The sequence below is a fragment of the Phyllobates terribilis genome, unplaced genomic scaffold (assembly GCF_046119375.1).
Source record: "Phyllobates terribilis strain yellow unplaced genomic scaffold, ASM4611937v1 Scaffold_4__5_contigs__length_816908805, whole genome shotgun sequence".
Classification (NCBI taxonomy): domain Eukaryota; kingdom Metazoa; phylum Chordata; class Amphibia; order Anura; family Dendrobatidae; genus Phyllobates; species Phyllobates terribilis.
In genome coordinates, this window is record NW_027362764.1 from 491301059 (window position 1) to 491328996 (window position 27938).

Here is a 27938-nt window from a genome sequence, read left to right on the forward strand (position 1 = left end):
CACTTGCTGACTGGTACCCTTGCAGTGCCCTTTTTTATGGGTTGGCGGGGAAGGGGCTGGACACAGAAATTAAAGGTATATGCTTTTGTTTCAGATGTCTGCTGTAACAATCAACGCAATAAGTCCTCCATCCAGCAGGTGCGGTTTCTGTGTTTGTTTTTGTTGTTTTTTTTTAATAAGAAAATGCTATGGCTTGTTGTGAAGTGTTTTAGAATGCACATTTGTAAACTTTCATTATTCACAGAACATTAAGGTTATTGATTCTGAATGTTTCTTTTATTAAAAAAATATAGGAAGACTATTACCTCTAACCTGCCACGAACACGATCTAGCCAGAAAACCAAAGCCAAAATGGTATAGTATGTTATTTTTTTTTTAATGGAAAAAGCCTCTGTTAGTATGCCGTACTTTATTCTTTTTACCCATGGATATCATTGTAACAGGCCAAATTGCTCTTTACCTTATGCTTTCATTTTTGCCTTGTCAACAGTTGAGGTAGGCTCACATGGCAATGATCAATCAGACAGTAAAAAGGTTCATTTGTCTCCATTTAACCTCATTTTATTGCTGTTTCTCTACCTTTTCAAACCTATTACCACCTAATGACAAGAAGTTCCTACCTAGTACAGCCAAAGAAGGGGATCAGTTAGAAATGTTAACAAAATGACTGCTCACACGGTCATCCAAGTCTGGGGCCTTAAGATTTCACAGGAAGAATTCCTCCCTTCAAAATGATGGAACCCCACTGGACCCCATTATTAGTTAATATCATTTCACTGTGGGGGGATCTTTATCATGGATTTGACGTTGTGTGATTTTCTGACTAGAGATGGGCGAACCCGAACAGTAAAGTTTGGGGTCCGTACCGTAGTGTTCGGGCATGGACCCTGACCACTGACTTCCTCAGGAAGACCGTGTTACTGATCTGGTTAGGGCTTTTCCCGTGCTGTTATCTGCGTGACAGCGGGGGAAACAGGGGCTCTGATCGGCGGTAACATAGTTACAGCCCGCAGCTGTGATTGTGACCCACGGTAAAAAGCTTACCGTGGGTCACAGGCGTCGGCTAACGAGACTGCTACCCCCAATCAGCCGAGGCCTGCTGTCGCTGTTAACAGCAAGAGCAGGCACCGCTGATGGGAGAAGTAGTCTCTCATCAGCCGGTGCCTGTACTCAAAGTAAGAAAAAAATTTTTAATCAATAAATATTGGTTTAAAAATAAACATACTCCCCTACACCTAATACCTGATGCCCATGTCACCTGTAAAAAAATCAAAAATAATAAACCACCAGATTCCTCACCTGTCCGCACTGTTCTACCCAGAAGCCGGCGATACACTGTCAGGAGCGTGATCAATCCCACAGTGTATAGCGCTGAGCTGCCTTGAGAGAGATCACATGAGTGCATCAGCTGATTAACTCCTGTGACCTCTCACTGCAGCTCGGCGCTATACACTGACACAGGAGCAATTACACTCCTGTGTTAACCTGCTGTCATGTAGAGCTGTACAAATGATCCAATTGCCGTGGGACACTGGATTATTTCATGACGTCGGACAGCTGAGGGGTATGGTTGTTTGTTTTTTTTTACAGGTGACCATGACTTCAAATGGATTAGGTGTCAGGTGAGTATAAGGTTGCTTTTTTATTTTCTGTTTTGTTTTTTACAAGGGACAATGGCTTCAGGGGATTAGGCATTAGGTGAGTGTACTGTGTTTTTTTTTTTTTAAATAAATGATTAAAACTGTGTGGACTTTTATTTCAAATAAATATTTTTTTCCAGGTTGTGTGTTTATTTGCAAGCTTTCAGGTGTCTTGTAGATGCCCTCCATTACTAACCTGGGCTTCATGTCCGCTGCCAATACAAGGCTGACATGAACCCCAACCCTATTACCCCACTTGCCACCGCATAAGGGCAAGTGGGAAGAGTGAGGCTAAGCTCCCGAATTGGCGCATGTTATTGATGCACCATTTCTGGGGCCACTGAGAGCTGATATTCGCCTCGGAGGGGGGCCAGCATTCAAGGACCATTCCCTGGCTATTAATATCAGCTCACAGCTGAATGTTTAGCCTTTGCTCATTAGAATTTATAGGGGGACCATACATAATTTTTTCTTCTGGGGTCACCCTGTAATCTAGCCAGTTAAGGCTAATCAAACCGCAGTGAGCCGCTAATGGCCCCTTTACCTGACTAGGAATATCAGCCCCTAGTAGTCGACTCTCCTTCTGCTGGTTATGAAAATTATGCGGGAGCCCACGCTTGTTTTTTTATTCTATAGTTTACACCTAATGTACACTGTGGGTGTGACTACTCCTATCATTTTTGTCTGGTCGCGCTGATCTCAGGGAGACCAGGAGACAATGATGTGAGCTGCACTCAGGACCCAGCATTCAACAGTCCGGCAAGAAGAATAAAATAATAAAATCCTTTTACTTCCCTTAGCCAGGGAGAGTGAGCCGCTCCAGCGAGCGGGGCCCTGAACTGAGTGGAGCTCACGGAGTGACAGGACACCACTCCTGAGCTCAGCGCAGGTCCAGGGCCGGCTCCTCTGAGTCAGCAGTCAGAGGATTACAGCAGGGGACATCTCCGGACAGGTGAGTATGAGGATTTTATTATTTTATTCTTATTTTTACATGTGGAGACACCGGGAGCCAGACTACTACTCCCAACATTGTCCCTTGCTCATGCTGATCACAGCGCGGGCAAGGGACAATGTTGAGGGCAGCTTTTAGTACGTGTGATCCTGATGTGGCACACACATGCCACACACTGACACGGATATCTCCGGTACTGTTTTTTCCGGTACCGGAAATATCCGGGCATGTGAAATCGGCCTGAGGGACATTCAAGGTTCACTGGAGTTTCCAACTGCTGGAATACCTGGAGGCTGTGAACTAAGGTTATCTTGGGGTGTGTATTATACTGTGCTTGTTAATAAAATTGTAAAAAATAAATGAAAAAATCGGCGTGGGCTCCAGCTTAATTTTCATAACCAGCAAAGGGAAAGCCGACCACTGGGGGCTGATAATTACTAGCCAGTCAAAGGGGCCATTAGCCAAAGATGTTCCCTGGCTATTAATAACAGCCATTTGTTTACTTAGCGTTTACTGGCTAGATTACAGGGGGACCCCAGAAAAAAAATTGTCGTGGACCCCCCTATAAAATCTAATGAGTCGAGGCTAAACAGACAGCTGTGAGCTGATATTAATAGCCAGGGAAGGGGCCCCCACCAAGGCTAATAATATCCGCCCTCAGCGGCCCTAGAAATGGTGCATCAATAAGATGCGCCAATTCTGGAGCTTAGCCTCACTCTTACCACTTGCCCTTATGTGGTGGCAAGTGGGGTAATAGGGTTGGGGTTCATGTCAGCCTTGTATTGGCAGCTGACATGAAGCCCAGGTTAGTAATAAAGGGCGTCTATAAGACACCCCCATTACTAACCCCAAAGTAAAAGTTTGCAAATAAACACACGGTCTGAAAAAATCCTTTATTTGAAATAAGTCCACACGGTTTTAATCATCTCTTTAAAGATAAAAAACACCGTATACTCAATGAACGCCTAATCCCCTGAAACCATTGTCCCCTCTAAAAAAGCGAAAATAAGAAAGAAACCTTATACTCTCCTAACGTTGAATCCATTTGAAGCCATGGTCACTTTTAAAAAAGAAAAAACAACCATATCCCTCACCTTTCCGACGTGATGAAATAATCCAGAGTGTGCCATGGCGATTGAATCATTTGTAGAGCAGTCCCATCAGGAGTCACTGATGTGACTGCTCTACATAACGACAGTCTGACACAGGAGTGTAATCGCTCCTGTGTCAGTGTATAGCGCTGATCTGCAGTGAGAGAGGTCACAGGAGTTAATCAGCTGATGAGCTCCGGTGATCTCACTTACTGCACCACCGCTGTAGTGATGCCGTAAGTGAGGTCACAGGAGTTCAACAGCTGATGAACTAATGTGACCTCTCTCGCAGCAGCTCAGCGCTATACACTCCGGGAGTGATCACGCTCCTGTCAGTGTATCGCCGGGTAGAACAGTCGCATCTCTCGATGTGAGTGTTCTACAAATGATCCGATTGCCGTGGGACGATCTGGATTATGGCAGACAGGTGAGAGATATGGTGGTTTATTTATTTTTTTACAGTTGACATGGGCATCGGGAATTGGGTATAGCTGAGTATAGTGTGTTTTATTTCCATATTTAATATTTTTTTTACTTTGAGCACAGGCGCCGGCTGATGAGACTACTTCTCCCTCCAGCGGCGCCTGCTCTCGCTGTTAACAGTGACAGCAGGAGTCGGCTGATGGGAGGAGTAGTCTCATTTAGCCGGCGCCTGTGACCCGCGGTAAGCTTTTTGAGGGTCTGACAGCATGATCCCGCAGCACTCTGACTGTCGGTAACTGTTACCGCCAATCAAAACCCCTTTTTCCCGCGCTGTCACGCAGATGACGGTGTGAAAAACCAGTGATGTTCTGGTCCCCCATTTATAGGAATGGGGTTCGGGTACTGTTCTGGTACCCAAACTTTTAATAGCTGTTTGGCTGGACCCGAACGTCCAGGGGTTCGCCCATCACTACTTCTAACCTAAATATGATAATTAAGTGGTGTGCTTGTGTTATGCAAAATTTTCCCATACAGCGGGTGAAATAAGTATTGAACACGTCACCAATTTAGTAAACGTATATCTAAAGGTGCTATTGATGTGAAATACTCACCAGATGTAGGTAACAACTCCTCCAATCCACACAGGCAAATAAATCAAATCATAGATGTCCATAAATAACGTGTAATAATGAGAAATGACACAGGGAAAATGTATTGAACACACTTACTGAACTGTACTTAATACTTTATAAAAAAAAAAAAGCCTTTGTTGGTGATGACAGCTTCAAGATGCCTCCTGTATGGAGAAACTAGGCGCACGCATTGCTCAGGTGTGATTTTGGCCCATTCCTCCACACAAAACCCTCTTAAAATCTTGATAGTTCCATGGGCTCCTTCTATGTACTTTGAGCTTTAGTTCCTTCCATAAATTTTCTGTTGGATTCAGGTCAGGTGATTGGCTGGGACATTCTTGCAGATTTATTTTATTTCTCCTAACCCAGCTGAGCATTTCCTAGGCTGTGTGTTTGGGATCATTGTCTTTCTGAAATGTCCACCCTCGTTTCATCTTCATCATCATGATAGATGGTAGCAGATTTTTATCAAGAATGTATTGGTACATTTGTGTATTCATCCTTCCTTCAATTACAAGTTTGGTAGTGACATATGCTGAAAAACAGCCCCACACCATGATGCTCCCACCTCCAAACATCACTGTTGGTATGGGGTCTTAACATTCTGTGTATTATGGCATCCAAAGAGTTAAATTTTCATCAAAATCTGACCAGACTATATTCTCCCAGTATTTCACAGGTTTGTCTAAATGTTTTTGAGAAAACTTAAAATGTGGTTGAACATGTTTTTTATTCAGCAATGGAGTCTTGCGTGGTGAGCGTGCATATAGGCCATGGAGGTTGAGTACATTACTTATTGTTTCCTTTGAAACCATTGTACGTACTAATTCCAGGTCTTTCTGTAGCTCTCCACAGGTGGTCCTTGGCTCTTGGACAACTCTTCTAATAATTCTTTTGACCCCTCTCTCTGAAATCTTGTGGGGAGCACCTGGTCATGGCCGGTTTATGGTGAAATGACTTTCTTTGCACTTCCAGATTATGGCCCCAACCATGCTCACTGCAACCTTCAGTAGTTTAGAAATTCTGTCAATGTCATCAGTATGTGTATCTGCCTGTGTATTATCGGTATATATTTTCTTGGTCTTGCTTGTCTGCTTACCGTACCTTGTATCTCCTCTTTTTTTGACCTGTATCTGTTTTTCTAATTATCAATAAATATTTTGTCTTTCTAACAATCCTTCTCTTTGGTGATTATGGTTTACTCCAATCTCTTGAGTGTATAATTAGGTTGCAAAGGTCTTGAGGCAGCTTACTGGTTTTACCCATCAAAAGATGTTTCTTGTGTGGCACTTTGGTAATCAGACACCTTTTTATAGGACATCAGTTGAACCAGTTGATATTATTTTTCACTAAGGATTGTTTTCTAATTACTTATAGATTTCAGCTGCTGTCATGACTTTCCAGCTTTTTGCACCTCTTGCTTCATGTGTTAAATAATTTTTTTCCTTTCATTTTTCATTATTACACATGCCTTCATTTATGGACATCTATGGTTTGATTTCTTTGCCTGTGTGGATTGGATGGGTTGTTACAAACATCTGGTGAGCATTTCTTCTCAATAGCACCTTTAGAAATACCGTATTTGGCGGACTATAAGGGTATGTGCACACGATCAGTGTTCATTGCTTATTGGACGCAGCGCAAGCGCGCTGCGTGCAATACGCAGCGGCCAGATGTTACAGCATATTGGATGGGATTTATACAAATCTTATGTCCACTATGCGTCTGCCGCACACCCGAGGAAACTGACATGCGGCGCGTCTTTCCGACAGCAGCATGTCAATCAATTTCTCCCTGGCGGGTCCGCATGCGGGCTTTCTCCATAGACCTAACCTCTATGGGGAAAGTCTGCATGTGAGAAAAAGAAAAAAAAAAGGGGCCGGCGCTCATTTGCACTATCCAGAGCTGCAGCCGTCTCTGAATAGTCTGCACATACCCTAAGACTCACCCAAAATTTTAGGGTGGAAAATAGGAAAGAAGTTTTAAAATAAAATGGTGGTTCGTCTTATAGTCCGATTTTAGGTAGCTTACCGGGGGAGGGGCGGTGGAGCAGGGTCACAGAAGGTGGGGTCGCTGCTTCAGGAGGCAGCGCGATGGCAGGAGTGGGGCGATGCTGCGGGCCCTGGGCTGGGAGGAGGGGGAGTACCGGCATCTCCGGGCTTTCCTAAGATGCCGGCGGTGAGCGAAGTCCCCTTTCCCATTGATCTCCCGAGATCTCAATCTGCACATGCGCCACCTCCGATGACCATTTTCCAGAAGCCCACTCCAGGGAAATCAATAGGAAAGGGGACTCTGCTCACCGCCGACATCTTAGAAAAGCCCGGGGCCCGCAGCCTCGCACTACCGGGACACCACCACCTCCTAGCCTGGGGCCCACATCATTGCCCCACTCCTGCAACCGCCAGCCTCTTGAAGCAGCGACCCTGCCTCCTGTGACACAAAAGAGCATATCTCAAAACTTTACAACCCTTACAAAGTAATTTTTCTCTTACTGAAGCCCGTTAGTGTTCCTACGCATTGATTCCCCCATAAAGTATGATACCAACAAAATTGCCCCCCAAACATCGTATGATACCTCGACAGTGAATTCCTACATCACCCTCCAGATGCATTGTTTGATGACTCTACAAACTGATAACACCACAGTGACCTCAACACAGTATGATGGCCCCAACGCAGCCTTACAGGCAGTATAATGGCCCTCCATTCAGTATAATGGCCCTTCACACCTCCACACAGTATGGTGGCCCCTACACAACCATATACACAGCACAATGGCCCCAACACAACCTTCCATGTTATATAATGGCCCGCACACATTATAATGGACAACACTTGCCCCCCCCCCCCAACCCCTCCCCCAAACAGTATAAAGACCCACACATAGCCATTCAAATAGTATAATGGATGCCACTTACCCCTCCAAATAGTATAATGGGCACCCACATAGTTCTGCAAACTGCATAATCGCCCTGGAAACTGTTTTAGGTCCTCCACTCAGCCCTACAAACTGTACAATGGCCCCTATTTACAAAAAAAAAAAAAAAATACTCACCCCTCCTCATTCCCCTGCTGTTCTGATTTCTGCAGCAAGTGTTCAGAACGCTCTGCACTGCGGAGCGGGCATGAAGTAAGGATGTCATCGCGCCCACTGCGCTGAGACTTCAGAGCTCAGACACGCAGGGGAATGATGGAGGAGGGAGCGTCAGATGACTGCTCCCTCTTCCTTCATTGCTTTCAACTAGTATGGCATCCAGGATGCTGAATTAGTACAGGAGGGTATATAATGGTGCAGGTATGGAGGATTAATGGAAATCACTTTCCTGGTGAGATCTGTAACTAATGTGGGAAGGATATTTGGGTTTCATTTTCTGATAATCCTATTGAAGATCCTACAGTAAGAACTGGATAGGTAATATGATAATTTATTCTTATGTTAAAAAAAAAAAAGCCAAATTAGTGAGGAATGAGGAAACCTTATGTGGAAACAGGAATCACTACCCCCCATGTTTAGAAGTTTGTGTGCCTTTCTGTAATTTGAGATATCACAAACCTTCTTGGCGCATACGTGATATAACTGTATTCTATATCTGAATTGGAGAGTTCTTAATGTCCAGACCAATGTTCTCCCATTGAAAGTAATTTTATTTGGCCTCTATCTTTTTATGGCGTCATTGTTTATTTTGCTGGGATGACGGCTTAAACTGGGATTGTGTCCTTTTTACATTCTTTAGGATAAATTTTTTTTCCCTTTTGCTTTTACCAGGGGTGGGGAACCTCGGGCCCGGGGGTCGTTTACGGCCCCTGATGACCTTTTATCCGGCCCCCCAGCAGATTCACAGAGACTGCAGTGCTTGCGTCGGCAGCTGTATTTTGCCAGTCACTAGACTACTAATTTCTTCTTGCTCTGTGGACACACACATGGTGTTCACTACTGAACGCTGAGGTGCGTGCAGTGAAAGATTACGGCCTGATACCAGTGCAGCATCAGGACGTACTTTGTGGGTGGACTCGGCTCTTAATTTGTATGGCTCCCGAAGGATGGTATAAATATCCAAATGGCCCTTGGTAGAAAAAAAGATTACTTACCCCTGGCTTCTACCCTTGTATTCCTGATTTTGAGGTGTTAGATTGTGAAAGAATTTCTTTCATGAAAAAGACTTTGTTTTCAGGATCAGCTTTTTTCTTATAAGTAGCCTTTTCTAAAATTTTATACAGGGTCGGTCCATATGCATTTTTAACCTTCAATGTGTCTAAAATTCTGTCATCAGACTATGATTTCAACCAGTTTAAATCTTTTGGTGTCTTGGATAATAAAGTCGGTGCGGCTGCACTTCTCCCTTTCGGCAGATTAATCGGCAATAAATTTATTGGCTTTCTGAAGCATTGGAATGGAAGGCAAAACTTGTTCTCCAACAGTACAGTCCCTGAGAGATTCAGCAGCCTGCAAATGCTCACTCCTTGCCTAGGAAACATAGAATCATAGAATGTTAGAGTTGGAAGGGACCTTCTGGGTAATCTAGTCCAACCCCCTGCTCAGTGCAGGATTCACTAAACCATCTCAGACAGATGTCTGTCCAACCTCTGTTTGAAGACGTCCATTGAAGGAGAACTCACCACCTCTCGTGGCAGCCTGTTCCACTCATTGATCATCCTCACTGTCAAAAAGTTTTCTAATGTCTAATCTGTATCTTTTCCCTTTCAGTTTCATCCCATTGCTTCTAGTCTTTCTTTGTGCAAATGAGAATAAAGCTGATCCCTCTACAGTATGACAGCCCTTAAGATATTTGTAGACCGCTATTAAGTCTCCTCTCAGTCTTCTTTTTCAAGCTAAACTTTCCCAAATACTCTATCTGTTCTTCATAGGACATTGTTTGCAGACCGGTCACCATTCTGATTGCACTTCTCTGAACTTGCTCCAGTTTCTTCATGTCTTTTTTAAGATGTGGTGCCCAAAACTGGACACCGTATTCCAGATGAGGTCTGACCAAAGAGGAGTAAACGGGGTTAATTTACTTCACGTGATCTATACTATATGCTTCTGTTAATGCTCCCCAGAATTTTGTTTGTGTTTTTTGCTGCTGCATCACACTGTTGACTCATGTTCAGTCTATGATCTATTAGGCTAAGTGCCCACGATGCAGAAATGCTCTGGATTTTTCCTGAGCGTTTTTGCATCTCCCTGGCAGAAAAAACGCATGCGGATTTTACATGCTTTTTTCCTGCCAGGGACAAGCGGATGTGAAGCGTTCTTCACATGCATTTCTGCATGCGGGTTATCAAGCGCTTTTCCAAGCGATTTTAGCATCACTTAGAAAGTGCTTGACAACTTGGTCACACTATATAAATCCATGCAACCGGCATGGATTTTATATAGTGTGACCAAGTTAGGTAAAAAAAAAAAAAGAATAAAAATGGTAAAAAAAAAAACATATACTCACCTTCCAATGGCCCCTGGTCTCCTTATCCGATGTGTCCGGTCTTCCCGGTGTCCCGCGGTTGTGTAAAAGGACCTTCCATGACGTCATTTAGTCATGTGACAGGTCACGCGACCGCCGGCGCTATGGAGACCGGGGGCCATCAGAAAGTGAGTATAATGTAGATTTTTTTAGTATGTAGTCATGCGGATATTAACAGATTCAATGCAAGTCAATGGCGGCGAAAACGCCTCGATTGCGCAAAATAATTGGTAGTGCTGGGGATTTTTCCGCAATGATAATCCGCAGCGGAAATTTCCGCAGCATGTGCACAGCACATGCGGATTATCATTGGGGAACATGGCAGACCTTCTACCAAGCGTTTAAGCGTTTCTGCGGCAGAATTGCCGCTGCGGAAACGCTGAAAAAACGCATAGTGGGCACACAGCCTTAGTATACCCAAGTCTTTTTCACATGTATTGTTGCTTGGCCCTATTCCTCCCATTCTGTATATGCTTTTTTCTCTTTTCTTGCCCAGTTATAGTACTTTGCATTTCTCCCTGTTAAAAACCATTCTGTTGGTTGCTGCCCACTGCTCCAGTTTATTTAGGTCTTTTTGAATTCTCTCTCTCTCTCTCCTCTAGTGTTAGCTATCCCTCCTATCTTTCGGTCATCAGCAAATTTAATCAGTTTACCCTCAATTCCTTCATCTAAATGATTGATAAAGATGGAGCAACACAGGGCCCAGGGCAGAGCCTTGTGGTACCCCACTTGAGACATTCTTCCGACTGGATGTGCAACCATTTATGACCACTGTTTGGATCAGATCACTATGCCAGTTATGAAACCATCTAACAGTTCCCTTGTCCATTCCATAGTTGGTCATTTTTTCAATAAGGATGGTATAAGATACTTTGTCAAATGCTTTGCTGAAGTCAAGATGTACTAGATCTACTGCTTTTCCCTGATCCAGTCTAGTCCAATTTCCTTCATACAGTCTACTTCCAAGGTGGCTGGTAAACTAGGCAGTGAGCTTTTAACTATAAAAATTAAAAATCCTTCAGTTCTTGAGTCAGATATTTTTAAAAACAAGGTCTCGTGGTGTGGTCTCGTGAACCTACCCTTAGAGGGGTTGGGTTGATACTGGGAGATAATACACACAGAAATTGAGTGGAGGAGGTGGGATACTCCTTGGAGGGGAGCCGGAACCCAGAGCAGCTGGAAAGACTGCATGAAAACAAAACCTAAATGAGGTAAGGGGACAGTAAAAGTTGAGAACAAAAAATTAGTAAATAAAAATGCCACTGTCAATCCAAATTGCTGTTACTAGCTCTGCTCCCTCTCACCCCCTCCAAAAAAAATTGGGACTATATGTAAAAACAATTATAGAACAGGTAACAATTTTGTAAATGTATTTTAGTGGTCCAAATTTTGTTCTAAAAAAAAAATAAATCTAAAAATATCAGACACTTATTTTCCCACTTACATCAGCAAAAAAAAAAAGAAGCTAATATAACCGTGACCTAAAAATGAAGCCTCATGTATAACAAAACTCAAATCACTTGAATATCCGATCGACAAAAAAAATGTTACAGCTCTTTAAACTACATGTATGAAAAAACCTGAAATTATGCCCAATCTTGAATTGGTAAGTAAATACATTTAAAACTATTTACATCTTATTTTGGTTGCATTGGATCCTTAGAAATCATTGCAGATGTGCTCCTTTTGCTTTTCTTTAGTAAAGTGCTTCCATTGCTTTATTATAACTTCACTCCTCTTCACTTCTGCAGGCTGTAGACTATAAAGAGCTCAGTTCTTCAGGAAGTGAATTAAGCTGGATTTTGGAATCTTCTAGAAAATCCTTAGCAAAATCCTTAACAAAATCTGCTGACTACAGTCGCAAAAGGCAGAAGATTAAAAGTAAGCTTAAAGGTAACAAAATTAATTTTACATCATAAAATGGCACAAATATCTGACTTTTTAAAAGGGAATTTGTAACCAGCTTTGTGCCACCTGATCTGAGAGCAGTATAATGTAGACACAAATACTCTGATTGCAGTGATGTCACTTTCTGGGCTACTTGATGTAGGTTTGATGAAATCACTATTTTATCAGCAGGAGATAATCACTAGAGGTCTAGTAAACCTGCTGCAAGTAGTCCAACAATCATCAGCGCTGTATAACCCCACCCCCACCACTTAACAGCTTTCTAAGTATATTGTGTATATCCAGAAAACTGCCAATCCGTGGTGTGGGCAGGGTTATATAGAGCTCAGGATTCAGAGAACTGTTAAATCTGCAGCACATAAAACAGGGATTTTGTCAATATAGCAGTAAGTTATACTTCACAGCAATCGGGGTCTCTGCCCCTACGTCATGCTGCTCTTAGGTGAGGCAGCAAAAACCAGGTGACAGATTCCCTTTATTAGAGTCTGTTACCAGTATTCTGTTTTGTACACAAGACAATACCAGGGCTAGGCACTGTCGCCCCCCTCCCAACCCATTCACTTTTATGGTTAAAATACATTAAAAAGAACCTGTCATGTCCCGAAATGCTACCTGGAGTTATAGGGTCTATCGGCAGGTTAATAGCGTTGCAATGTTGCCTATCTGCCTTACTGGCTTTCAGTCGTAGAGGCGTGCTTAGTGACTCTAGTCATCACTCAATGTACAGTGTGTGCCAGATGGAAGCAAACCCCGGCACTTAGATTACTCTGCACTGCAGTTTGAGCTGTCTTAAGTGTCAGGGTGTGCTTACAGCTGTCACTCACGACCTTTGTAGCAGGGCTATGGAGTCGGAGCCCATTTTGGTGGAATCGGTATAAAATGGACCACCTCCGACTCCTAAAATATATAATAAATTGGGTACAGTAGTTCAATGCAGTTTGTGGGGAATATTTTTTCATAAGAATTTGGGAAAGTTATGAAATGTCCTATAAATGTCTGTCCTATTCCTGATCTAAGGGTCTAGACTTTTAGCTGAGATGAATCTGTGCTACAGTAAATTTTTCACTTAAACATGAGCCATGTATGAGGGAGTCGGAGTCGTGGAAATTGAGGAGTCGGAGGTTTGGCTTATCGACTCCACAGGCCTGCTTTGTGGTGACTTCAGCATAATTCAGATGGTACACTGCAGAACGGCCACCACTTTATTTTTCTAACTCTCTCTTGCAGGGATCATGTCAAAAACTCTATTAAAGGGAACCTGTCATGTGAAAAAAAACAAAACGCTATTAACCTGCAGATATTGGGTTAATTAGCAGGTTAATAGCATTCTGAAGCCGCCCAGCACCTGCACTGATAGCCCTTCTGGTGGGAGGAAATATACTTTATTCCTGCTGGCAGCCTCAGGCTTTCAGTCATTGGGGTTTGGCCAGCTCATCTTTGGTCACTGTGCATAGTGAGTGGCGGGTGTAACCACGCACTGGCACATTCACTGACAGCTGGCTCTTTATTGCTTAGTCGGCTGTCAGTCAGTGCTGGGACGTGGTTACAGCCGCTGCTCACTGTCAAGCAACCAAAGTTAATTTCCTTCCAGCAGCCAAGTTTTCGGTTCGTATGCTATCAACCTCATTTCTGCTGCTTAACAGCATTTTTTGACATGATAGATTCCCTTAAATTTTATGAGGGTTAATGCAATATATCTGTACTCTCATATAAATTCCCAATGAATTCTTATAATTTAGCAAAGACCCGTTTATATTAGATATATATTTAAAAACCTGGAGAATCGTTTTCATTTGTTGCCTTTGTGTTAGAAGCAAATAAATTAGCCGGCTAAGCCTTGTCCAAAAACTGAAGTGAGAAGTATTTGTATACTCTATACTTACTTGGTTTTAATTTTCAGTACTTCCCCTGTCTTCACCAAGTTCTGGGGATCAAAAAAAGACCACGAAGATGGTATGTTTTTTTTCTTCTTTTGGGTAATATTAAAGGGATTGTCCGGTCAAAAGTGAGAAGTCTTTTCCCCCCATTACAGGCATGGTACGCTATACATTCCCCCAGCCATTCAGCACAGCCTCTCTCTATACACTTGTATGGAACGAGGCCACGACCTGTCGTTGATGGCCAGTGGGCGCGTCCGACTAGAAGGCGCGGCCTTGCTCAATACAAGTGTATGGAGAGCAAGGCTACGCCCACCGGCCGAGGGTATGTATAACACATACATACCCTCCGTTACCGGGTCTCACACTCAATCCCTGCAGAGCACAGTGCCTGCATTGGGGGAATTCATAAGTCTGCAGTCACACAGAGTGACCCATGCATCTATTATGTGATGTATATGCTCCTGCCCCAGGCATCTCCTACGTAATGTATATGCTCCAGCCCCAGTGTCTCCTATGATATGTACTGCAGACTTTACACTGCTTGCGTTCTATAAATGTAACTTGAGCAGCGATGACTTTTGCACTGTAAAGAGACATGCGGTGTTCAGAACAACTTGCTGCTGTGAGTTCTTTACAAAACTTAAAATCACAAAGAGTTGGCTGCTCTCCGGACCTACGCAAATCACCAGCGGTGTTGACCAGTTAAATGCCGCTGTCAATCACTGATATGGTAAATGAAAAAAAAAAAACACAATTGTGGCATTGCACTTTTTTTTTGCAATTTCACTGCACTTTTAATTTTTTTTTCCTGTTTTCAGTACACAATATGGTAAAGTGAATGGTGTTATTCAAAAGTACAACTTGTCCCAAAAAAAACAAGTGCTCATATGGCTTTGTGGCCAGAAAAATAAAAGGGAGGAAAAAAACAAATAATCGCCGGGTATTGAAGGGGTTAATCAAGGTCTGTCATCATCTCAAACTTACTTGATTTTGTAGTCATTAAATTTACCATTTTCTCCTGATTCATTACTTTTTTTTTTTACTTTTGTAATCCAACTTTTAGCTGTGGAGATATTATTTTTTTTACATGGTTCTAAAAGCAAATTTTGCTATTTACTAATGGGGTGGTTCTCACGGCTTTCTCTGTGGGCATCTTTAGACTTCTCTGTGGGCATCTTTAGACTTCTCTGTGGCGCTGCATAATTATTCATATCTGAGTCACAGTGCCATTTGCTACAGCGTGATTTGGCGAGGACAGACTTGTACACTCGAGCTCACACTCTGTAATCAACCTAAATCTGTTACATCTGTATGCGCACCAGTCCCTAACCCGGCACTGCTACATGTATGTGTGCACCAGTCCCTAACCCGGCACTGCTACATGTATGTGTGCACCAGTCCCTAACCCGGCACTGCTGCATGTATGTGTGCACCAGTCCCCAACCCGGCACTGCTACATGTATGTGTGCACCAGTCACCAACCCGGCACTGCTACATGTATGTGTGCACCAGTCACCAACCCGGCACTGCTACATGTATGTGTGCACCAGTCCCTAACCCGGCACTGCTACATGTATGTGTGCACCAGTCCCTAACCCGGCACTGCTACATGTATGTGTGCACCAGTCCCTAACCCGGCACTGCTACATGTATGTGTGCACCAGTCACCAACCCGGCACTGCTACATGTATGTGTGCACCAGTCACCAACCCGGCACTGCTGCATGTATGTGTGCACCAGTCACCAACCCGGCACTGCTACATGTATGTGTGCACCAGTCACCAACCCGGCACTGCTACATGTATGTGTGCACCAGTCCCCAACCCGGCACTGCTACATGTATGTGTGCACCAGTCCCCAACCCGGCACTGCTACATGTATGTGTGCACCAGTCCCCAACCCGGCACTGCTGCATGTATGTGTGCACCAGTCACCAACCCGGCACTGCTACATGTATGTGTGCACCAGTCACCAACCCGGCACTGCTACATGTATGTGTGCACCAGTCCCTAACCCGGCACTGCTACATGTATGTGTGCACCAGTCCCTAACCCGGCACTGCTACATGTATGTGTGCACCAGTCACCAACCCGGCACTGCTACATGTATGTGTGCACCAGTCACCAACCCGGCACTGCTACATGTATGTGTGCACCAGTCACCAACCCGGCACTGCTGCATGTATGTGTGCACCAGTCCCCAACCCGGCACTGCTACATGTATGTGTGCACCAGTCCCCAACCCGGCACTGCTACATGTATGTGTGCACCAGTCACCAACCCGGCACTGCTACATGTATGTGTGCACCAGTTCCTAACCCGGCACTGCTACATGTATGTGTGCACCAGTCCCTAACCCGGCACTGCTACATGTATGTGTGCACCAGTCCCTAACCCGGCACTGCTACATGTATGTGTGCACCAGTCCCTAACCCGGCACTGCTACATGTATGTGTGCACCAGTCCCTAACCCGGCACTGCTACATGTATGTGTGCACCAGTCACCAACCCGGCACTGCTGCATGTATGTGTGCACCAGTCACCAACCCGGCACTGCTACATGTATGTGTGCACCAGTCACCAACCCGGCACTGCTACATGTATGTGTGCACCAGTCACCAACCCGGCACTGCTGCATGTATGTGTGCACCAGTCACCAACCCGGCACTGCTACATGTATGTGTGCACCAGTCACCAACCCGGCACTGCTGCATGTATGTGTGCACCAGTCCCCAACCCGGCACTGCTACATGTATGTGTGCACCAGTCCCCAACCTGGCACTGCTACATGTATGTGTGCACCAGTCCCCAACCCGGCACTGCTACATGTATGTGTGCACCAGTCCCCAACCCGGCACTGCTACATGTATGTGTGCACCAGTCCCCAACCCGGCACTGCTACATGTATGTGTGCACCAGTCCCCAACCCGGCACTGCTGCATGTATGTGTGCACCAGTCCCCAACCCGGCACTGCTGCATGTATGTGTGCACCAGTCCCCAACCCGACACTGCTGCATGTACAGTGCCTACAAGTAGTATTCAACCCCCTGCAGATTTAGCTGGTTGACACATGTGGAATTAACTTGGCATTGTGACATTTGTACTGTAGATCAGCCTGGAAGTGGGAAATGCACTGCAGCAAATTTTGTTTTTGGTTGTGTTTTTTTTTTTTTTTTTTAAAACGTTAAAAGTTAATTCAGAGTGTCATTTATTATTCAACCCCTCAAACCACAAGAATTCTGTTTGGTCCCCCTAAAGTATTAAGAAGTAGTTCAGGCACCAAGAATAATGAGCTTCACATGTGTGGATTAAAGATCTCTTTTGCCAGCCTTTTCTGACTATTTAAGACCCTCCCCAAACTTGTGAACAGCACTCAGACATGGTCAACATGGGAAAGACAAAGGAGCATTCCAAGGCCATCAGAGACAAGATCGTGGAGGGTCACAAGGCTGGCAAGGGGTACAAAACCCTTTCCAAGGAGTTGGGCCTACCTGTCTCCAGTGTTGGGAGCATCATCCGTAAGTGGAAGGCTTATGGAACTACTGTTAGCCTTCCACGGCCTGGACAGCCTTTGAAAGTGTCCTCCCGTGCCGAGGCCAGGCTTGTCCGAAGAGTCAAGGCTAACCCAAGGACAACAAGGAAGGAGCTCCGGGAAGATCTCATGGCAGTGGGGACATTGGTTTCAGTCAATACCATAAGTAACGTACTCCACGGCAATGGTCTCCGTTCCAGACGAGCCCGTAAGGTACCTTCACTTTCAAAGCGTCATGTCAAGGCTCGTCTACAGTTTGCTCATGATCACTTGGAGGACTCTGAGACAGACTGGTTCAAGGTTCTATGGTCTGATGAGACCAAGATCAAGATCTTTGGTGCCAACCACACACGTGACGTTTGGAGACTGGATGGCACTGCATACGACCCCAAGAATACCATCCCTACAGTCAAGCATGGTGGTGGCAGCATCATGCTGTGGAGCTGTTTCTCTGCCAAGGGGCCTGGCCATCTGGTCCGCATCCATGGGAAGATGGATAGCACGGCCTACCTGAAGATTTTGGCCAAGAACCTCCGCTCCTCCATCAAGGATCTTAAGATGGGTCGTAATTTCATCTTCCAACAAGACAACGACCCAAAGCACACAGCCAAGAAAACCAAGGCCTGGTTCAAGAGGGAAAAAGTCAAGGTGTTGGAGTGGCCTAGTCAGTCTCCTGACCTTAACCCAATTGAAAACTTGTGGAAGGAGCTCAAGAATAAAGTCTACATGAGACACCCAAAGAACCTAGATAACTTGGAGAAGATCTGCATGGAGGAGTGGGCCAAGATAACTCCACAGACCTGTGCCGGCCTGATCAGGTCTTATAAAAGACGATTATTAGCTGTAATTGCAAACAAGGGTTATTCCACAAAATATTAAACATAGGGGTTGAATAATAATTGACCCACACTTTTATGTTTAAAATTTAATAAAATTCAACTGAGCAACATAACTTTTTGGTTTGTAAGATTTATGCTTCTGTTCATAAAACCTACTCTCGTTTGCAGTTTGAAGGCTCTAACTTATTTGCATCTTATCAAACCAGCTAAATCTGCAGGGGGTTGAATACTACTTGTAGGCACTGTATGTGTGCACCAGTGACCAACCCGGCACTGCTACATGTATGTGTGCACCAGTCACCAACCCGGCACTGCTGCATGTATGTGTGCACCAGTCCCCAACCCGGCACTGCTGCATGTATGTGTGCACCAGTCCCCAACCCGGCACTGCTGCATGTATGTGTGCACCAGTCCCCAACCCGGCACTGCTGCATGTATGTGTGCACCAGTCCCCAACCCGGCACTGCTGCATGTATGTGTGCACCAGTCACCAACCCGGCACTGCTGCATGTATGTGTGCACCAGTCACCAACCCGGCACTGCTGCATGTATGTGTGCACCAGTCCCCAACTCGGCACTGCTGCATGTGTGTGTGCACCAGTCCCCAACCCGGCACTGCTGCATGTGTGTGTGCACCAGTCCCCAACCCGGCACTGCTGCATGTGTGTGTGCACCAGTCCCCAACCCGGCACTGCTACATGTATGTGTGCACCAGTCCCCAACCCGGCACTGCTGCATGTATGTGTGTACCAGTCCCCAACCCGGCACTGCTGCATGTATGTGTGCACCAGTCCCCAACCCGGCACTGCTGCATGTATGTGTGCACCAGTCCCCAACCCGGCACTGCTGCATGTATGTGTGCACCAGTCCCCAACCCGGCACTGCTACATGTATGTGTGCACCAGTCCCCAACCCGGCACTGCTGCATGTATGTGTGCACCAGTCCCCAACCCGGCACTGCTACATGTATGTGTGCACCAGTCCCCAACCCGGCACTGCTACATGTATGTGTGCACCAGTCCCCAACCCGGCACTGCTGCATGTATGTGTGCACCAGTCCCCAACCCGGCACTGCTGCATGTATGTGTGCACCAGTCCCCAACCCGGCACTGCTGCATGTATGTGTGCACCAGTCCCCAACCCGGCACTGCTACATGTATGTGTGCACCAGTCCCCAACCCGGCACTGCTGCATGTATGTGTGCACCAGTCCCCAACCCGGCACTGCTGCATGTATGTGTGCACCAGTCCCCAACCCGGCACTGCTGCATGTATGTGTGCACCAGTCCCCAACCCGGCACTGCTGCATGTATGTGTGCACCAGTCCCCAACCCGGCACTGCTGCATGTATGTGTGCACCAGTCCCCAACCTGGCACTGCTGCATGTATGTGTGCACCAGTCCCCAACCCGGCACTGCTACATGTATAGGTGCATCGGTGCAGATGTATAGGTGCACACCTACATGTAGTATAGTTGGTTTGGTTACAGTGTGATCTTGTGTGTACACATCCGTCATCGCCCTACGCCGCTGGGACTCACTGCGCTATGACTCTGATTTGAATAATTCTGCAGCATCACAGAGCCGTCTAAGCACATGCCCTCAGATAAAGCCACCCCATTAGAAAAATCAGCAAAAATTTGCTTTTAGAACTATTAATAAAAAGCAGAATATTTAAACGACCATAGGTTGGATTAAGAAAATGTAATGATCAGGAGAAAAGGTTGAATTCAATGTAAACATAAACCAAGCACTTTTACGTTGATGACATGTCCTGTTTAAGCCCTTAACGACCGTCAATATTTTATTAAAATGGTGATCATTAAGGGCCATTATTCCAGATGGCAGTTTTAAGATGGTGATCAGTAATAAGAGACTAGCGTCCCCCGTGGGCTCCATTCTCGTGGGCGACAGCTGTATGAAACAGCTGACACCCTACAGCATTGGCCCCGACACCCTACAGCATTGGCCCCAGTTTTGGAATGGAACGGGGCTGATTAATCCCTTAAAATACCCCCTTTGACACAATCAGCCCCTCACGATTGTAATTACGGGTTCCGATGGTTGCTATGGCACTCTGAGATCATCTGATGACCCAGAGAGTACGGTGACCTGTTAGGCTATGTGCGCATGTTCAGTATTTGATTGCAGAAATTTCTGCAAGGTTTCTGCATCTCTTGGCAGCAAAAATGTGCGTTTTGCCGTGATTTTGATGTGGTTTTTTTTATGCGTTTTTGTAAAGCAATGAATGCTTTCTGGAGCTAAATAAAGATATTTGAAAAAAGAAACGTGGGACATCGCTTTAACCCTTGGATTACTGTCAGACCTGGGGTGAGTATATTGGTTAAAGGAGTTGTCCACTGCTTTCACATTGATGCCCTATCCATAGGATAGGGCATCAATGTATGATCGGCCGGGGTCCCGCATGCGGCACCCTCGCCGATCAGCTATTACTGCTGCATGTCCTTACCTGCTGTGGCTGGCTGTCCATCTGTAGTGGCCTCTGCGGGGGGCTACACATCCGCCTCCCATTCAATTGAATAGTAACAAGATGTGCAGTACCAAGCTCCAGCCACTTCAACTTGACTGCTAAGCATCGCAGGTAAGGACCGCCGACACCGATAACAGCTGATCGACAGGGGCCAATCATACATTGATGCCCTATCTTATGGATAGGGCATCAGTGTGAAACTAGTGGACAACTCCATTAATTTAAACGATTAAAGAATGTGTCTGTTTTATTTCAAATAAAGTGTTTTACTGTGTGTGTGTTTATTTAACTCTTTACTTAGTAATGAGGGTGTCTGGCTGACACCTCTTCATTACTAAAGCTAGGGTTAGGTGTCAGCAACACCTAATCCCATTAAGCCTAATTCCATTACTACTAATGCAGCACTTGTGTTGTCAGTACATGTGGATCCACTGCATGTGGACGGGAGTGATTCAAACATATCACCGAGCACGCTGAAGATACTCTGTACTCACCGAAAGGGTTAACCGAACATACTCGCTCATCACTAGTTAACAACATACCATTAGAGTTCCAAAAATTAGGATGGATTCACAAAACACATCTGTATACATCTATCTGAATAAGATTTATGTTTGTATTCTTACGCAGACCTAAATTAAGTACCGTATAGAACGAAAGAACGAAATAATTTACCTTTTTAAGAAAGGTAAAAGGGCCATTTCCAAACGTGGGGATTAGATCTGTTGTATATTCATACCGCACAACGGAATGCAGTTGCATGGATCTCAACTCTATATATAAGTAAGTGTTCCATTTTTCACTTTCATGTTTTCTTTTATATTTTAAGGTTGAATCATGGAAAGATAAAGAAATGAAAATGGAAAATAAGCAAAAAAGAGGCATGGCAGAAAGTCTGTCATTCTCGGGGTTAAAACTGCCCGGTGTTTCAGCCCTGCTAACTCCTAGCAGTTCCCAGCCACAAACCTCTGGTGGGTATGCGTTCCATTATTGAGAAATGAATGTGATTTAAAAAGGAAAAAATAACACATTGCATATTTGTTCTCCTGGGCAATGCATTAGGTCTAGAGAATATTAAAGGGAATCCATTAGCAGGTTTTTGTTATGTAATCTGAGAGGAGTATGATGTAGGGACAGACTCTTGATTCCAATGATATGGCACTTCTTGGTCTGCTTGTTGTCATTTTGATACAATCACTGATTTCTCTGCCGCAAATCTATCAGTTCTCTGAATGCTGAACTCTATAAATCTGTCCGCACCACTGATTGGCAGCTTTTTCTGTACACTGTGCATAGGCAGAAAGCTGCTAATAAGTAGTGGAAGTGGTGTTACACAAAATCAGTTGACCATGAGGCACAAGACACCTAGTCCTGTAGTGCTAATCTCTTGCTGATAAAACATTGATTTTTATCGAAACAGCAACACACAGCTAAGTAAGTGACACATCACTGAAAAGAGGCTCCCAGCCCCTACATCATGCTGCTCTCAGATTATATAACAAAAACCTGCAGATGGATTCCCTTTTAATAGCCATTTAGATTTAGGGTGTATTTTCACATAGCAGTTGTGCTATAGTTCTTGCCACAAGTCAAAAATTGTGAATTGTAATCATAAAACCATGTGCAGTTTTTTCTACATATGTTATGAACATAGCCTTAAAATATATATCCTGTGTGTTCAATATATGTGAATGAAGTTATTCTGCTGTAGATACATGAAATTTTAAGGGTATGTGCCCAACGATCAGGAATAGCTGCCTTTTGGACGCAGTGTATTTTTGCTGGGTCCAAAACGCTGCGTTCTAATCGCGCAGTTAAATCCGCATGTGTTCAGTGAACCATGCGGATTTACCGCATCCAATATATTCTATTGGGGAAATTTCTGTTGCATGCCTAGCTTTTGAGGGTCTTTTGGTCTACTTGACTTTGTCAGGCAGGTTCCATTTAAGTGATTTCTTGATTGAGAACAGGTGTGGCAGTAATCAGGCCTGTATGTGGCTAGGGAAATTGAACTCGCCTAAAGATGTGATAAACCACAGTTATTTATATTTTAAAGGGTAGGGATGCAATCACTTTTTCACACAGTACCCTGTAGGTTTGGATTTCCTTTTCCCTTAATATTAAAGACCTTCATTTAAAAACTGCATTTTGTGTTTACTTGTGTTATCTTTTTCGTATATTTAAATATGTTTTTGTGATCTGAAACATTTAAGTGTGACAAACATGCAAAAGAATAAGAAATCGGGAAGGGGGCAAATACTTTTTCACACCACTGTAGATGCAATTATTACCATCTTGGCTGTGTAAAAACACTTTAAAGTGAACCTGACAGCTGATACAATCTGCCTAATCTATGGCACCATGTATCAGGCACTGGCTGTCTGCCCACGGGTTGGGCCGCATGTGTCCGCTGTCAGGTTCACTTTTAAGATGTTTGCAGAGTGATACATTTGTGTTACTATAATTGCTCTAAAATGCAGTTAATGCAAACCTTTTTCAGGCACTCTACATTTGTCTGACCTGGATCAGGACACCATGGATCCCCTAGTAGATGATTATTCTTCTGATGATAACTTGGAAGTGGTAAGTTTTTAGTCTTACAATATTTTGTAGAATGAAATGTCTTTATCTGTATGGAAGTGTGTAGATTATAGTCTTGTAATATTGTTTTGGTAAAGAACACCTAGATGAAGCATCATACATTTCTATATATATTTATTTTCAGGCAATGCGAAGTGACACTACCAGGGAAATGGATATTGAAAGCAATGAAGACAAGATTGGTACTTTTTCTCCTTAAATAACCTCGGTTCTGCAAGTCTCTCAATTGTTCCTCTATAAAGGAATTGTTGGCCGAGCTTCTGGAGGATAGTCCTGTCGGTCAGCAAACGGGGCTCTCCTTCAGAAGAAAGACCCCATACGTTCCTTTTAGCAGATTGAGTATGTTATATGAAAACTAGCAATGCAAAGGCGCCATAAAGTCATCTATAAGAGTGGTGCTAGCAAACTCCCAGAAAAAGAATCCATCCAAATAGATGAAAGGAAACAAGTAGGGTTTGAACTAAGGCACACGCCAAAGCAATATTGTATAGGAGGTCAAAAATGTATTTGGCAAAATATATTTGCATAAAGACATCTAATATAAAAAGCAATTAAAAACCTCTTGGGTACAATCCCTTTAAGATGGACCTCCCCACATACATATCTGCATCCAACCCCTAAATAATTAAGGGTCCAATCTTCATAAGAGTTATGATAAAGCAAATGATCAGAACAGTCCAAGCTAAAATGGCATCTATCTGCAGCAATGAAAGCGATATGAATGAAAAATATATAGATGAATATACAAGATCAGTTGATGGCACATGCAATTGCCAGCATGCCCACTCAGCATAGAGGGCAAGAGAGAAGAGCATATGTCGAAAGATGAACAAAGGTATACAGAACACCAAAGATTACATGGATTGCTCCTGGGCCAAGGGCGTAACAGAGACCCCATGGGTATTATCATTATAATCCACGGCTTCCTCAGCTATTAGAAGACAAAAATTTCAAATGTATTATTTTGTTTTTTAATCCTTAACCTCAAAGGCTCATACAGATTTCCGTCTTGGTTTTTCACATTTATGAGAAAAACTGTCCTAGTTTCACCAATGATTTTATTCAGTTTCATCCAAGTTTGGTCTGAGTTTCATCAGTTTTCCTCAGATGAGAAAAAAAAAAATCTCTACCTTTTTTATCTAGCAGTCCATGAAAAACGGACAGCACTTGGATGGCATCCGATTGCTGTCCATTTTTTTTTTTTTTTATGGACCCATAGACTTACATTGTCAAATTTGATCTGACACTGATCAATATTGGACATGTTTACGCAATTTTTACGTAGACAGCTTTGTCTGCAAAAAAAGTGGGTATGTGAACAGCGCCATAAACTATAGAACAAGTTCTATGCATGAAAATGACTAATAGAACTAGTACGCGAAAAACTGATGTCTGGATGAGCCCCAACTTATAGCTATGGATGAACTCGATAGGAAATCGGCTACCAGAGTTTGAGTAACCACTCTGCTACATATGACTTAGAAATGTGTTATGTTGTGTATGTAGTGCCCACTACATTGGTCATGCCAAACTACTTTCATAATGACGTGTATACAGTGTGTACCCTCTATTGTAATGGTGTCACTACATTTATTTTAAGCTCTTATCTCGTACAGTGTAACATCATTCTTCCTTTTGTATCATACTAGAGTTTATAAAAGAGCGGCATGCTTCAGGCGAAGTTGGGGATTCAAAGAAGAGAAAGCGCACAAGCTATGAAACGCCTGAAATTACTTTAAAACCGCGTAAACTATTCATTTCTGGTGAGAAAAACTCACTGGTGAAAAGATGATTTATGCATTTGCATACTTTGTATGCTTTGCTGTAAAGACTGGTAAAGGTTTGTTCTAGTCGCCCAGCAGCAAAATGGTCTTGATATGCTGCGGATGACTAGAGCACGTCCATGAGGCCCAGAGATACATCAAATTACACTCTGACTAAATGTATCCTATACATCAAAATAAACCTGTGTTGAGCGCCAGTTTTTGACTCGAGCATGCTAAGCGGAAAACTGCTTTGTTTAATCTGTAATTTTCTGTTGTCTGGGTTAGTCTTCATTCACACCGGCGTGTAAACTTTGGCATCCATGAGAATCAGAGCTGTGAGATATGGAAGCAAATTTTCAGCATTCCAATATGTATCCATGTTTCACAGATCACCATTAACTTGTATGGCTGAGTCTTATCTGCAGACAAGGATGAGAATAGGACATGTTCTGAGTCACACAGAGTTTGCACTCAGATCTATGATTTTTCCGGATGTGTGAATATATCCATTGTACTCTATGGGTCCGAGTGTTATATGAGAAAAAAAAATCAGACAGTACACTGACATTTCACATGGATGTGTGAATTCAACCCTATTGGGAAGAGATTATACTCTGTATGAGAGGCAGCTAGAGAGACATTAAGGATTGCAGCTCTCCTGTCATTTTGTAGCACATGTTGAAAATTTAGTAGCAGCATGGATAGCATTATGCAGAGGCATTGAGCAGTGTAGCTGTGAATCCAACTTTGGATGAGGTAAAGACACAAACTAGAAAGCAACCACATCCTATTTGTGTGTATATGCTCCTTCCTCACTCCTATTCATTGACTTAAACAAGCAGCTGTAATTTCATAGCTCAGTGAGCTGGCAGCACATCTTTTATTCAGCAAAACAGATTTTTGCTAGTGAATTATGAGTTCAGGAGATTGGGGTGGCTCATAAGTGGAGATTAAAGTACCATATTTTTCAGACTAGAATACGCACCCCAAATTTTGGGGTGGAAAATAGGAAAAAATATATTTTTTATAAGATGGGGTCCGTCTTATAGTCTGAAAAGGTATCTTACCTGGGGGTGGTGGATCAGGGGTCACAGGAGGCAGGGTCCTTCAGAAAACCGGCCCGGTGGATGTGGAGAAATGCTGCTGACCCTGGATACATGAAGCCGGAGCTCCAGCAGCTGTGAGTTGTGGTGGTGGTGGTGGAGCAGGATCGCAGGTTCCTCCATTCCCTGCCTCAGGAACCTGGCGGCTGCAGCAGAGGAGGTGAGATGCTGCGGGGCCTGTGGCCTGGCTGGGGCCTGTGGACCTGCTGGGGCCGGCTTGGACGGCCAACTTTCCTGTAGATCGCGATCTCAGGAAGATGGCCGCGGCCACCAGAAGCCGCACATGCTGTTCTGCCGCACCGCCGGAAACCGCTCACAGCCCGGCACAGGCCCCAGCTCCTCTGCTTCACCGCCAGACGCCGATCACAGCCTGGCACATGCCCCAGCTCCTCTGCTTCACCGTCCGACACCAGCCACTCCAGCACAGGTACAAGCCCCAACTCAGCCGCATCTCACCTCTGCCATCAGAGGACCCTGCGATCCCCGCTCCACCATCGGTAAAGTAATGTTCGGACCATAAGACGCACCACCCATTTTCCTTCCAAATTTGGGGGAAAAAATGTGTCTTATGGTCCGAAAAATACGGTATATTTCTCTGGTAAACTATATTACAAAGCTTCCTATATTTCCTTGTACTATTTTGGGTTGTTTGTTAAAACAAGAATGACAATTAAGTTGAAGTGTTTTGGCCTTAAAAAAAGGGAATTAACTAGTCCTGTGTTGCAAGATGTTGCCTCTGATGCCATCATGCTAATACATAAGTAATATCTTTTTTAGTCCCTGTGATTGATTCATTCTCAAAAGTAACACCTGTTTTAATATCTATACAGGCAATACTCCAGCGGACCTAGAAGATGACGTTTTTCACTCAGACACTCCTGAATCAGACATAACAGAATGCAGCTTCATCTCCTCTTTTGAAACATTTACTGCCAGCCTTAAAAAGACACTGATGGTAAAAAATATTTTTCTTTCCATTTTGAAATACATGTTCTGTCATTTATTAGAACGTGCCAGCTTTAGCAGCCTTGCAAAATACAGCTGGAACGTTCCAGTAACTATAATCTTTTAGGCAATGTTCACACGTTCAGTATTTGCTCAGTATTTTCCGTTAGTATTTCTAAGCCAAAATCAGGAGTATGACAGTCAGAGGAAAAGTATAATAGAAACACATCACCTCTTCTGCATTTCTCTGCAGTATCCGACCACATGAAAAAAAAAACCCTGAGCAAACTGAATTTAAGGGCTCATACTCATTTGCGTGAAAAACGGACCTGTACAAGTCAATAAAAAATCAGATTTCACTCTGATTGATGTTAGTCTGAGTCTCTGCTCATCTGCCATCATGTTCTCAGCTCAGATGGGATTGAGCAAAAAATCGCAGCATTCTCTGTCATTTACACATAGTTTTCCAAGGAAATATTCTTCATTACACACATGTATACACACTGCTCAAAAAAATAAAGGGAACACTTAAACAACAGAATATAACTCCAAGTAGATCAAACTTCTGTGAAATCAAACTGTCCACTTAGGAGGCAACACTGATTGACAATCAATTTCACATGCTGTTGTGCAAATGGAATAGACAATAGATGGAAATTATTGGCAACTATCAAGACA

General features: G+C 44.0%; 1 protein-coding gene across 1 annotated transcript in view; it reads left to right on the forward strand.

The window, feature by feature from the left end:
- The window catches only part of SYCP2L (synaptonemal complex protein 2 like), a 250185-nt gene that overhangs the window by 212680 nt on the left and 9567 nt on the right, over positions 1–27938 (forward strand). Inside the window, exons 22-30 of the mRNA XM_073676941.1 lie at positions 95–138; positions 294–354; positions 11949–12090; positions 14006–14058; positions 21675–21816; positions 23346–23428; positions 23571–23628; positions 25096–25209; positions 27146–27270. Coding sequence (XP_073533042.1) covers positions 95–138; positions 294–354; positions 11949–12090; positions 14006–14058; positions 21675–21816; positions 23346–23428; positions 23571–23628; positions 25096–25209; positions 27146–27270 — 822 coding nt within the window. The remainder of the gene's footprint in view (positions 1–94; positions 139–293; positions 355–11948; positions 12091–14005; positions 14059–21674; positions 21817–23345; positions 23429–23570; positions 23629–25095; positions 25210–27145; positions 27271–27938) is intronic.